The sequence below is a fragment of the Micromys minutus genome (assembly GCF_963924665.1).
Source record: "Micromys minutus genome assembly, chromosome: 8".
In the NCBI taxonomy this organism is placed as follows: domain Eukaryota; kingdom Metazoa; phylum Chordata; class Mammalia; order Rodentia; family Muridae; genus Micromys; species Micromys minutus.
The window spans coordinates 10,097,814-10,112,065 of NC_137977.1; the positions used below are offsets into that span (position 1 = coordinate 10,097,814).

Sequence of the window (14,252 nt, forward strand, 5' to 3'; positions counted from 1 at the left end):
CAAGAAACAACAATGACTAGTCCTCAATATCTCTTAACATCACTGGACTCAATTCCCCAATATAAATACCTAGAATAACAGACTAGATATGTAAACAGGATCCAGCATTTTGCTGCATACAGAAACCTCAGTGGCAATAACAGCAACTACTTCAGAGTAAAAGGTTGCAAAAAAATTTTCCAAGCAAATAGTTCCAAGAAAAAAGCAAAAGTAGCAATTCTAATATCAAATTAAATTGACTTCAAGCAAAAGTTATTTAAAAAGATAAGGAAGGACACTTCAAACTCATGAAAGGAAAAAAATATCTATCAAGGTGAACTCTCAATCCAGAACATCTATGTTCTAAATGCAAGGGCAACCACATTCATAAGTGAAACTTTGCTAAAGCTCAAAGAATGTATTGCACCTCACAAAATAATAGTGAGAGACTTCAATACCCCACTATCATCAATAGACAGATCATGTAAGCAGAAACTGTACAGAGACACAGTGAAAATTACAGAAGTTATGAACCAAATGAATTTAACAGACGTCCATGGAATATTTCATTCTAAAGCAAAAGAATATATTTTCCTCTCATCACCTCATAGAACTTTCTTCAAAACTGACCATATAGTCATTCACAAAAGAGGTTTCAATAGATACAAAAAAGATTGAAATAATCCTATCCTATCAGACCACCATAGTCTAAGTCTGATCTTTAATAAAAATAAAAACAAGTAAAAGCCCACATATACAGGGATGCTGAAAAATGCTCTACTCAATGATAACTTGGTAAAAAAAAAAAAGAAAGAAGTTAAAGACATTTTATTATTAAAATTCAAATTAACAAAATCAGGAATGAGAAGGGAGACATTACTACAGAAACAGAAGAAATTCAAAAGATAATCAGATCCTACTACAAAAGCTTAAACTCAACGAAACTGGAAAAATCTGGAGAAAATGGACTGTTTTCTAGATACCAGGTACCAAAGTTAAATCAGGATCAGATAAACTATCTAAACGGTTCCATAACCCCTAAAGACATAGACGAAGTCATCAGAAGTCTCCCAAACAAACAAACAAACAAACGCTCAGGACAGGATGGGTTTAGTGCAGAATTTTATCAGACCTTCATAGAAGACATAATCTCAATACTCATTAAATGATTACACAAAATATAAATGGAAGCAACACTGCCCAATTCATTTTTGAAGCCACAATTATGCTCATACCTACACCACACAAAGACCCTACAAAAAAAGAGAACTTCAGACCAATTTCTTTCATGAACGTCAATGCAAAAATACTCAATAAAACCCTTGAAAACTGAATCCAAGAACACATCAAAACAACCATTCACCGTGATCAAGTAGGCTTCACCTCAGGAATGCAGGGATGGTGCAATAAACAGAAATCCATCAACATAATCCACTATATAAACAAACTCAAAGGGAAAAAAACCCACATGATCATCTTTTTAGATGCTGAAAAAGCATTCCACAAATTCAGCACTCCTTCATGAGAAAAGCCTTAGAAGGATCAGGAAATTGAGGATCATACTTAAATAGTAAAACAATAGACAGTAAAACAGGAAACTAAATGGTCAGATCATCAAACTAAATGGTGATAAACTTGAATTTATTCCACTAAAATCATGGATTTACAAGGCTGCCCACTCTCCCCCTAACTATTAAATGTACTACTTGAAGCCCGAGTAAGAGCAATTAACCGAAAAAAAAAAAAAAAAAAAAATTGACTAGAGAACTCCTAAACCTGATAAACAACTTCAGCAGAGTGGCTGGTTATAAAATCAACTCAAACAAATCAGTAGACTTCCTCAGCCTTCACAATAGTCCCAAATAATATAAAATTTCTTAGTGTGATCCTAACCAAGCAAGTGATAGATCTATATGAAAAGAACTTCAAGACTCTGAGGAAAGAAATTGAAGATCTCAGAAGATGGGAAAACCTCCCATGCTCATGGATGGGCAGAATCAACATAGTAAAAATGACCATTTTGTCAAAAGCAATTTACAAATTCAATGCAATTCCCATCAAAATTTCAACTCAACTCTTCATAGAGTTAGAAAGAGCAATTTGCAAATTCATATGAAATAACAAAAACCTAGGATAGTGAAAACTATTCTCAACAATAAAAGAACTTCTGGGAATATCACCATTCCTGACCTCAAGCTGTATCACAGATCAATTGTGAAAAAAAAACCACATGTTATTGGTAAGGAGACAGGTAGGTAGATCAATGAAACAGAATTGAAGACACAGAAATAAACCCACACACCTCTGGTCACTTAATCTTTGACAATGGAGCTAAAAACATTCAATGGAAAAGAACAGCCTCTTCAAGAAATGTTTAATGGGCAGTCGGCATGCAGAAGAATGCAAATAGATCCAGTCTTATCTCCCTGTACAAAGCTCACATCCACATGGATCAAGGGTCTGCAAATAAAACCAAGTATACTGAAACTAATAGAAGTGAAAGAGGGAAGGTCTTAGAACACATAGCCACAGGAGAAAATTTCCTGAATAGCACACCAATGGCTTATGCTCTAAGATCAAACATCAACAGAATGGAACCTCATAAAATTGCAAAACTTTATTAGGCAAAGGACACAGTCAAAAGAACAAAATGGCAACAAACAGTTTGGGAAAAGATTTTTACCTTTCCAATAGAGGACTAATATTCAATATATGCAAAGAACTCAAAAAGTTAGACTCCAGAGAATCAAATAACCCTATTAAAAAATAAGGGACAGAGCTAAAGGAAGAATTCTCAAATGAGGAAAAAAGAATTGCTGGTAGGATTGCATGCTGTTACAACTACTCTGGAATTCAGTCAGTCATTTCCTCAGGAAATGGGACATAGTCCTACTACCTGAGGACCCAGCTATACCACTCCTGGGCATACACCCAAAAGATGCTCCAACATATAACAAGCGCACATGCTTTCCTATGTTCATAGCAGCCTTATTTATAATATCCAGAAGCTGGAAAGAACCCAGATGTTCTTCAACAAAACAATGGATACAGAAACTGTGATATGTTTACACAGCAGACTAATACTCAGCTATTTAAAAACAATGACTTCATGAAAATTTTAGGCAAATGGATGGAACTAGAAAAATATCATCCTCAGTGATGTATTCCAATCAGAAAATAATACACATGGTATGCACTCATTAATAAGCAGGTATTAGCCCAGAAGCTTAGAATACCCAAGAATCTATCAAACAATTTATGAAGCTCAAAAAGAAGAAAGACCAGAATGTGGATACCTCAGTTTTCCTTAGAAGGGAGAACAAAGGGAGGAAACATAGGGACAAATAGAGAAGCAGGATTGAAGAAAAGATTATCCAGAGACTGCTTCACCTGTTGATCTGTTCAATAATCTGCCACCAAACTCAGTCACTATTGCTGATGCCAAAAAGTGTTTAACAGCAGGAGTCTGATATGGATGCCTCCTCAGAGGTCTTGCCAGAGCCATATTAGTACAGATGACAATGCTTGCAGCTAACCATTAGAATTAGCATGGGCTCGCCAATGGAAGAGCTAGAGAAATGACTGAAGAAGCTGAAAGCATTTGTAACCTCATGGGAAGAAGAACCATATCAATCAACCAAAGCCTCCCTTCCCCCAGAGGTCCCAGCAACTAAAACACAAACCGATGAGTATACATGGAGTGACACAAAGGCTCCAGTTACATGTGTAGCAGAGGCTGGCATTTTCTGGCATCAACAGGATTAGAGGCCCTTGGTCCAGTGAAGCCATATTTTCCCAGTGTAGGGGAATGCAAAGGAGCTGAGGTGGAAGTGGGTGGTTGAGAGTAGAAACTTTGTCATAAAAGCAAGGGTGGGAAATAGGATAACATTTGAAATGTAAATACAGAGAATATTCAATAAAAATGATAAAAAATTAATTGTCCCCATATCAATAAATCAATTTAGAAAAGAGAGGAAGGGACACACACACACACACACACACACACACACACAGTGAGAGAGAGAGAGAAAGAGAGGGAAAGAGTGGGACAAAGGAGGGGGGAGAGATGATTGATACACAGACACAGAGACAAATACACACACACACACACACACACACACACACACACATACACACAAATTGAAAATAGAAACAAACAACAAATAAAGCAACAGTAACAGAAGCCAAAACAAAAGAAACAAAACAAAGGCCCACAAAACAAAAGAAACTAACCAAACAAACAAACAAACAAACAGGAAAACCCCATGAAGTTAAGTTTGTGTTATCCAGCTGTTATGGTGATAGGGCCTGTCCTAAAGTATGGTTGATATGACTGTGACACTGCACTAAAGAAAATGATTTTTCTCTTTGGCAGCAGGTATCAACAGCAAATACTTTCTATTTGTGAGTGGACCCAAATGTCTACTTCCTCTCTCTTAGTGCTGTGACTCCACAAGGATTGAACCTGTGAGAGTCTTGTGTGTGTTTGCACAGTCTGTGCGTTTCTATATGGATCAGCCCTGTTGTGTCAGGAAGACACTGCTTCCTCGAAGTTCTATCCATTGTAGCTCTTACAGTGTTTTTCCCTCCTCTTATTCACAGACCCTAGAGCTTTGAGAAGGGGAATATGACAGAGATGTTCCACTGAGGAATGAATTCTGTAAATCTCCGACTTTCTGCACATTCTCTTAATTTCCATCTACTGCAAGAAGCTTAGCTGATTAAAATTAAACAAGAAACTCATCTACGGGCTTAGCAATATGTCATTAGGAATCATTTTATTGCTATGTTCAGACTAATATCTTTGAATACGGACATTGTTGATCTCCTTTGTTTTATGTCAGAAATTTTTTTTCTTTCTTGAGTCACCTACAGTAGCTTTTATGGTTCTAGAAATTACCGGGATCATGTGATTTTATCCATTTTTTTCTACTTTCATCTGTTTATTAGAAGGCTTAGTCTATTTTTATATAAGTCAACCATTCCCAACAGCTATTTTCTATATTATTTATATGTTTTGTAAGAAAAGGAAGAAAGAAAACTTATGCCCAACGCATGCAACTTGTTTTGTATTGTGAAACTCTCATATTCATCTTAGCTGATTACAACCATGTTTCTGTCTAAGGTTCCTGCCCATGGAGTGCACACAGTTCAACCAGAATAGAAGGATGGGAGCATCACTGGTTATTCTGAATATGGTTCTAATCTTAACATCTGTGCATTTCTAGAATACCTGGCATTACAAGGTTTAGGAATGCTGATTCTGTACACCTCATGCATTTCTGTGCCATTCTTTCTCTCCCCAGGCATTCTGATCTATCTGTGGCTTGCTCTAGTTATTGCTGTTGCCCTGGCTGCTGTGACAAGTATGGAACACCCTGCCTGGAGACCCCACAAGCACCATGACTTGAATCACTTGTACAGGCCAGAATCACCCAATGGACACTTTTAAAAATAAAACCTCATTCCCCCTGGCACTAGGACTTTATAGCACACAAATGGAATGTTCTCCTGGCTACCACTGATAGAGGAGAATGAAAAGCAGACATTTTCTATTGCCTTGCTGTTCTAGCTCAGTGGGCTGCTTCTTTAATGGGTTTCTCCTTGGTTGATTTCAACTTTTTGCAAGATTCCAGAAATCTGACAATGTTCCTTTCCACACGAGAAGTCTATTCCACCCATCCCTATCTCCCCTACAACTTCTTCACTTTCTTTCCTGTATTTTAACATCTAATATGTGAAAAACTACTTTCAAGCTTTTCACTTATTCTCAAATAAAATTGGTGAACTATACAGAACCAAAAGTTCAACATTTTAGAGAAAAATAAAAAATCTTTAAAGTTTCTTACCATTCTTCAAAAGAAGCTTCAAACTGTCAAAACAAAACAGTTTAAAAATATAAAATGTAAAACATCACAGAAAAACAATCAGCAAATTCACTTAAAACCCACTTAAATTCAAACTTCCTGATAATATTTAGTTTTTTGCTTTATATAATTGGCCATATTATACTTTCCTTTGTTTCATATAAAGTGTGTGTATATATATATATATATATATATATATATATATATATATATATATAATCTATCTAATATATATATATATATATATTTCAAGCCCACTTCTTTTTTATTATAATAAAATTTTTCCACAGTTTAAAAACATTGGTACTTTTAAATCTCAGCCTCTTAAATGTTTTTTATCCCCACACAGTTTTCAATGCAGAGTCATTGAATCTTAATGTGCTACCAAAGCATGCACAAAACATGACAATATGGACAAAATCTGGACTGCAAAAACTTGTGCATGAGCAAATAATGGTGAGAGAGTGAATATGACAGGATACTAACTTTCCGAATGGTAATAGAAAAGAAGAATATATAAGTATAGGCTTGTAATATTTCTTACAAGAAGATGGCTCTGTGCTGTGACAAAAAAATCTTTGTCGCAGCACTGAGGATATAGAGGTGACAGATTTCTATGATTAAAGTCTTCCCTGGTACAAGTAACATTTTTCAGGAAAGGTAACAAGTACATGATATGAGACTTTGTATTAAACATAAAAAATTTTAAAGTAATTTTTATTTCAAATGGGGATGGTAGTGATTGAAAAACATAAGGACAACTGCCAGAGTCAGAAGAGAAGACACAACGGACAAAGGCAAGCCTTATAGAAGACAGAACGGTGGCCATCAAGGATAGCCAGAGCTAAAAGAGAAACCCTCTAGGGAATAAGAGATGATGTTTGTGATATTCAACAATGTCTTTAAGTGAGATGACATGATAACAGTTTGAGCTTTCATTGGAATGAATAATGAATGATAAAGGGTAAAACTAGGATTTTTTGTGCTGAGAGAAGAGCTGGAGTTACCAGCATAGATGACTACAGAAAGTTCTGATGGACAATGAGAATAGAGAGTACTGCCAGACAGCCCCAGGGTTGACTTTGGTCACTGTGAAATGCATTATTATAAAGTGGGCTATTCTAGAATGCTCTTCCACATTATTCAGGATTCCAACTGGGCATGCACAACTCAGAGTCACCAAATAGATTTGCAGTTGGCATTTTGTTATTTCAGAGGATGGTAGAATAGACAGTTATGTAGAAACATGTGATGCAGTTGGTGTGAATTTTAAGAGTCGGATGGAGAAAAATTCCAATGATAGAAATGAAATAATTGTTTTGTCATATTTTGAAAATCCTTAGATTTTAAGTAAAGTATAACTGATTGAGAGAACTCTAAGCTTCAAAGGGTTCATAGAGAATCTGTCAATAAATGTAAAGTTTCAGAGATAAAGCACATCATATGTGTTGTTAATTTTTCCAGTTAGAATTGGAAGCACCTTCACATTCATATTTGTAAGCATTGATTGGCCAATTGTCAGGGACAGATGTCTCTGTACAGCATGGAGATGTTTGTAGCCCACAAACACACCTTGGCTCAGGCTGACTGAACCAACTATGTAATCTTAAGAAGCATAGGCTTCTGAGATCTTTTTATTTCATATGTCTTGAGTCTCTGTCTTGTAAGGTTCAGACCAGGATTCCTGAGACCTCAGAAAGTGATTAATACAAAAATATAGACAATTTAATATCACTCAGTCGTCAGTTGGTTGGTAATAATGTTATTATTCTCTTTTGGGAACATTATCTTAATATTTTAGATGCTTCATATATATTTTATAAAGTGTTTTATAAATCATGGTAGCATCCTGAAGATTTTATGAAACAAAGAGAAAAATTTAGACTCAGTAGAGGTCATTCTAAACTAAGTAATTCTGTACATTAGCCATGCCAAGACAGAAATGTGGAAAGCAACAGTATTTATCTATCTATCTATCTATCTATCTATCTATCTATCTATCTATCTATCTATCTATTTATTTATTTAGAAAATTATCCAGGATTTTTTCTGTCACTTGTCATGAATTCTATTCTGTTGAGAAATAAAATAACCAAACATCCATTCTTAAGGTGGCAATTTTTGGTATTCAAAAATCATTATGTTTGATCTATACACAACAAGAAATCTCTGATTGTTTCCATGTTATGTTCTGTTCTACATGTATTTTATGCTTATGGTAACTAGTAAGATTTCAATTCATACAATCAAACCTCTAAAAAAATCAAGTACTGAGAAAAATATATTCACACAGTTTTATGCCAAAATGCTTTAAAAAATCTGTACATGCATCTCTCTTTTTAAAATAAAGTTGCAAGAAAAAAGATATTTCTTTCCAAGGTCATTATGGCTTGAAATTAAAATGCTCAGATGGGTTTGGTATGTTTGAATCTACAGCTGATGGTACCTTTGGGAGATGGGAATTCTCTGAAGAAAGTAGACCCTGCCATCCATTTTATTGGATCTGCATTTCTTAATCTGCCTGCCAAGATGTGAAAAGGTAATGTGTGGACCTAGCTGAATTTTGTTATAAGTATGAGGCTTCCTAATGAGTGCCATGCCTACCCTGAAATCATGAAATGCATCCCTTAACCTGTGAGCCAAAGTAAATTCTCCTGCTGGTGTTTTTGGTTAGTAATGTGTCACATGGTGGTGACAAATAATCTTCCAGTTGAACAAGATGCTGAATTGTCTTAAATTGTATTTTATCTTGTGTTACTTCACAAAAACACTCCGTAGCAATTTTATACATATAAGAAACATGATACAACAAAATATCTGGTATGCTTTACATTAGGATTACAACGAACAGTAACTATTACAATGGTTTATTAAGGCATATACAGATCTGTTTTTACCATTTTAAATAATATAGGCAATTGAGGATTATAGTGTCTATAGAATGGTAAGCACATCCATCAATAAATACCTTTCTGTTCTATTTCTTTATATTTGCTTCCAGAATCGGGAACCTGTCTGCCATGTGCTCTGCAACAGTGCTAAAGTATATTTTGATTTGGAGGTGTACAGGCAAAATCGGTGCTGCCATGCAATAATATTGAACAATATTATTTTGAAAAGAATGTATATAGCTATTAGCTGTCATAGCTCATGTGTGTGCTCTCACATTCTTCCTATTTTCACACTTGATCTAACACACTGTCAGGGTCTTCTCACACATAAGGTCATATGACATGTCTCTTCAAAACCTGTGACCTTCGAACAAAGCTTCTCAAAAGAGATGACTTCCTAGATCAGAACATTCTCTAAGTCAGAAATAGAAAAGACATAGAGGTAGCAAGTCCATCTCTGCCTGAATGCGTGTGTCAGATTTTCAGAATGTCATCTTAGTAACAAGATAGAGAAATTGTTCATTTTTCAACAGGTCATTACTAAATGAAATGATTGCAAGTTGCTGAGAGTTTAGTATGGAATTATTTTTAGAATAACCAAAGCAGAATTTGACAGGTTAACATGACCAAGAAAAAATCATCATGTCTTCATCAACAGTCCTACTGTATTTATTTAGCAAAGAAAAAACCCATTTAAAAGGGTACGCTGTTCTTTGAGACTATGAATTTACTTATTATTCACCCTTGTAGCGATTCCTCACTATTCCGTGTGAACTTTGTTTGTCTCTTAGTCAGGTTGACTGATGGAAATGACAACTTAGCATGATTGTTTATATTGAAGAACAAATGAACAGGGAAAATACTACTTAATAAGGTCATTGTAACCTATGGAATAAAACTCCCAAAAACATGTCTAGACTAGCAAATTGATTGTCTGGGCTAAAATTTTGAATTTTATAAAAATTATCAAAATAATTCCTCACTGCTCTTAAATAAAAACCCCTTAATATGTGCAGAATTAGTCCCCCAAAATTAAATCACTTACTTGTGTCAAGTGTTCCTGTATTTTAGATTCCATATCTTCGATGTGGGCAACCATTTTGCCTACACATGGTTTAGGGATATTTACCAAAGCACAGCTGTGTCGTCTACTTGGGTAGCTGAAGTAGATGCCTTTATTCACCTCTAAAGCATTGAAGACATTGGGAAAAGTCAGGAATAGGTGCATAGCAGCACACCATGATGTTCAAGACATACAAAAATACTCTTCTACATTTTCTTAGTACTCTAAGTTATATAATAGTTATGTTAAAATACTGAATAAAATTTAAAACTTAAAAAGTTCAAAATAAAATAATCCCTTATATCTGTTGCCTCCTGTGCTGTCTTCTTCCCCAGCTTCTCTCTTACCCAGTTCCTTCCCTCATTTCCTCTTCTGAAAAAAGATTCAACCATCCTCCCTTGGGCCATTCTAATTATCTGGCTTCTTTGGGTCTGTTAATTAAAGTGTGGTTGCCCTGTACTTTATGGCTAATATCTACTTGTGAGTATATACCATGTATGTTCTTTTAAGTCTGGGTTTTATGACTTAGGATGATATTTTCTAGGCTTACCCATACCTGCTAAATTAATGATGCCCTTGTTTCTAATGTCTGAGTAGTATTCCACTGTGTAAATGAACAGTATTTTGTTTATTCATTCTTCAGCTGAGGGACATTTGGGTTGTTACTAGATTCTGTGCATTATAAATAAAGCTGCTATGAACACAGTTGAGCAAATGGTTGTGTGGAATGGGGCGGGATCTTTTGGGTCTCTATCCAGGAGTGGTATAGCTGGGTCTAGAGGTAGACTATTTTCAGTTTTCTGAGAAACCACCAAAATGATTTCCACTGTGGTTGTAGACATTTGTATCCCCCCCAGCAGTGGAGGACTGATCCTCTCGGTCTACATCTTTGCGAGCATGTGTTGTCCCTTGAGTTTTTCATCTTAGCCACTTTGGTGTGTGTAAATTCTTGAATCTCAGGGTCATTTTGATTCACATTCACCTTATATTTAAGGACATCAAATACACCAAACATCTTTAGGTACTTCTTGGACATTAGAGATTTCTCTGTCAAGAATTCTTTGTTTAGCACTGTGCCTCATTTTTTAATTGGGTTATTTAGGTCCTTGATATCTAATTTCTTGAGTTCTTTATGAATTTTGTGTATTAAACCTCTGTCAGATGTAGGGTTAATAAAGATCTTTTTCTAATCTGTAGTCTGTCATTTTTTCCTAACTACAGCTTCCTTTGACTTATGAGGTTCCATTTTTTATTAGATACTTTCTACATTTACATTTGAAATGTTATCCTCTACCCCCTTTCCATTCACCCCTCCTCCTCTACTTGTCTCCACAAAGTTGCACTTTCTCCTAATCACCCTCTCCACCTCAGCTCCTTGGCATTCCTCGACAATGGAAAAATGCGCCCTCCCTGGACGAAAGGCCTCTTCTCACATTGATGCCAGACAATGCTATGTTCTGCTACATATGCAACTGCAGCCATAGGTCTCTCAATGTGTGCTCAATGGTTGGCGTTTAGTCCCTGGGAATTATGGAGGGTTTGGTTGGTTGATAATGCTGTTCTTCTTATGAGGTTGCAACCCCTTTCAGCTCTTTCAGTCCTTTATTTGCCACCCTTTTTTAGGTCTCTGTGTTCAATCCAATGGTTAGCTATAAGCATTCTTAGCTGTATCTGTATGATTCTGGAAGAGGCCCCGAGAAGGCATCCTAATCTGGTTTCTGCCAATAAGTACTACTTGGCATCAGCAATAGTGCTTGGCTTTGGTGGCTGACCCTTAGTGATTTTTTCAGGAAAGTTTCCTCTTGAAACAATGAGTTCAAAGTAGAGAGAACAGAGTAGAGAGAAGGAAAATTTGTGGGAGTGGGGTGGGGTGGGCAATCTCTGGAAGGAACCAGAGACCTGAAATGGAAGGCTCTATTGGACCACTCTAGTTGAGACTCCTAATATTGGGGAATATGGATCTGGAATTGGCCACTTCCTGGGGTCAGGCAAGAATCCCTGTGGCAGGGTAAGAACAGAAAACCACCACCAAAACTTTCCACCTAAAATATGCCCTGACTACAAGATGGGTAGAATCAAAGATAGAGCAGAGACAGAGGAAATGACTAACCAATGACTGCTACAAATTGGAACCCATTTCTGACACTATTAATGATTCTCTAATATGCTTGCAGACAGGAAGCTAACACAGCTCTCCTCTGTGTGGCCCCATCCAGCAGCCAGCGAAAAGACATGCAGAAACCCACAACAAAACATTAAACAGAGCTTGGAAGTCTTTGGAAGAGTTGGAGCATCGATAGAAGGATCCAAAAAGGAGCACAGACTTTACAGGAACATCAACAGTTTCAACTAATCTGTGCTCTTGTTAATTCTGGGAAACCAAATCAACAACCAAAGAGTGGGCACAAGCTAGACCTAGGCACATTGCAAATATGTAGCAGATTAACAGCTTGGTTCCAAACAACATGAGTCAGGTTGTCCATGCATCTGTTGTTTGCCTGCATGCCTGCCTGCCTGTAAATCCCATTCCCCTAGTTGGACTGTCTTGTCATCTGGTCTCATTGGGAGAGGATGCCCTAGTTCTGCAACTACTTGATGTACAGGAGGAGGGCACTCTTTCTCAAAGAAGAAAGGGAGGGAGAAATGGGGCATGTTTCTGAACACAGGGGTACTGGGAGATGAGGGGAAGCTGATATTGTAAAGCAAAGTAAATAAACAAATAAATATTTTCTTAAACTAAGTACATAATATAATAGGTAGAGGTAAACTAGATAAACCCACAGGAAATGGGCAGATGGCTCAGCAGGATGAGCATTTGGATTCCCTATAAACATGCAAGTGTTGGGTGTGATGACTTCCTGGAAGCCCAGCACATGGAAGACAGAGTTGGGGGATCTGAAGAAGCAAGCTTGCTAGCTAGACCAGTTGGAATCGTTAAGCTCTGGTTCAAGGAGAGACCCAGCCTCAAGAAACAAGGCAGAGGATGAGCAAAGAAGGAACCTAGCATCAATCATGGCCCTCCACCTTCCTTTGTACACTTGTATGTGCACATACACATGAGCGTGTATACACGCACAAGAGAAGTTAATACAATCTATAGCATTGTGAACTAAACATTAAAATAAGAAATTTAAGACAACCAACAAAACAGTTTATCCACTCTCAAATCAGCCCCAAACCACGTTTATGAATGAACCTAAAACACATATTTAATTATTCCTTAACAAAAATATCATATTTTTGCATTTAATTCATGCCCTGCCCCATACACTGAAGAGCTTCTTCCTGAAAATCATTGTGAGCTGCTTCTGTGGAAAAGAATAAATAAAAAGCGGGTCTCCTTCCTCATAGGAACCTCATTTTCTAGCTTCCATTTCTGAAAACCGGTCTTGTGTAAAGGGTGATTGATGTTCCCACTGCATCATTAAGGCTTGCTCATCATAAAACCCACTCATCCTGATGTGCCTCAGTGATTCTAAGCCTGATATGCTCCAGGACCGGAGGTTGCAGAAGGGCAGAGAAGAAGCTCAGGAAACTAGACCAAAGTGCTTAGTGAAGTCCTGGCATTCTGAGGACACCACAGGGTGCATGCCACTAGCAACCACTATTCAAGCACAGGAGACAAAAGCACTTGTAGTTTCAATGAGAGCACTATGATGTCCACATCTCAGGTCCCCTTGGAGAACAAAGAAGTGATGTAAATGTTGATGCCTTTTGTTTTACTGCTGCCAGGTGAAGCTGGTAACTACTCTCAATTTCTAGATTCTGTTTATTAGAGGACCCATATATCAATCATTTAAATATCTCAATGAAATCATATTATACTTTATGAACCTAATCTTTATAAGGAGACCTTCTTCTTTATTTACACCTAAGTGTTCATTGTATCCAGTATATTTGTTTATGTGTGTATATTGCTAACATTCATTGGAAGTTTTATAACACACTGGCTACTATTTTTGAGCATAAAAAGTGTATTGCAGACATAAAGCCACGTGAAGCCCTTCCTCTACCACATTTTATTTAAGATGCACATCAAACTTAGGTCATCAGATTACTGTCTTGACTTCATAGATGACTCAGGCTTAGAGATGATGCGCAATGAGAGTTCAGAGAGCTCAAAGGTGGGAGAGCTGAGTTTGATCCACATTATTTTTGCCTCTTAACTACTGTATGAGGGTTGCTTTATACATTTAAATTATAATAATGAAAAAGGAACAATCCTAAATTATATTTTTCTGGACATTTCAAATATCTTATAGACTGCTTGGTTTTAAATATTTGGATGTTCTGTCATAATTTATTAGGGTCACTAGATTGGTAAGTTTCAGTTGGCTTTGAACACACTTTGAACATAGATCATTCTTTGGTTATTTTGTGTGTGGCATTGTCCATGTCCTTTTTAATTCATACATATACACATATGTTCATCCCTATGATAGTTAAAGGACC

At 36.6% G+C, this 14,252-nt stretch overlaps 1 protein-coding gene across 1 annotated transcript in view; it reads right to left on the reverse strand.

Annotated features, from left to right (window-relative positions):
* CCDC178 (coiled-coil domain containing 178) overlaps positions 1–14,252 on the reverse strand; it is a gene marked incomplete at both ends in the record, with an annotated part of 360,112 nt that overhangs the window by 333,944 nt on the left and 11,916 nt on the right. Inside the window, 2 exons of the mRNA XM_080920521.1 lie at positions 5,829–5,851; positions 9,783–9,922. Coding sequence (XP_080776647.1) covers positions 5,829–5,851; positions 9,783–9,922 — 163 coding nt within the window. The remainder of the gene's footprint in view (positions 1–5,828; positions 5,852–9,782; positions 9,923–14,252) is intronic.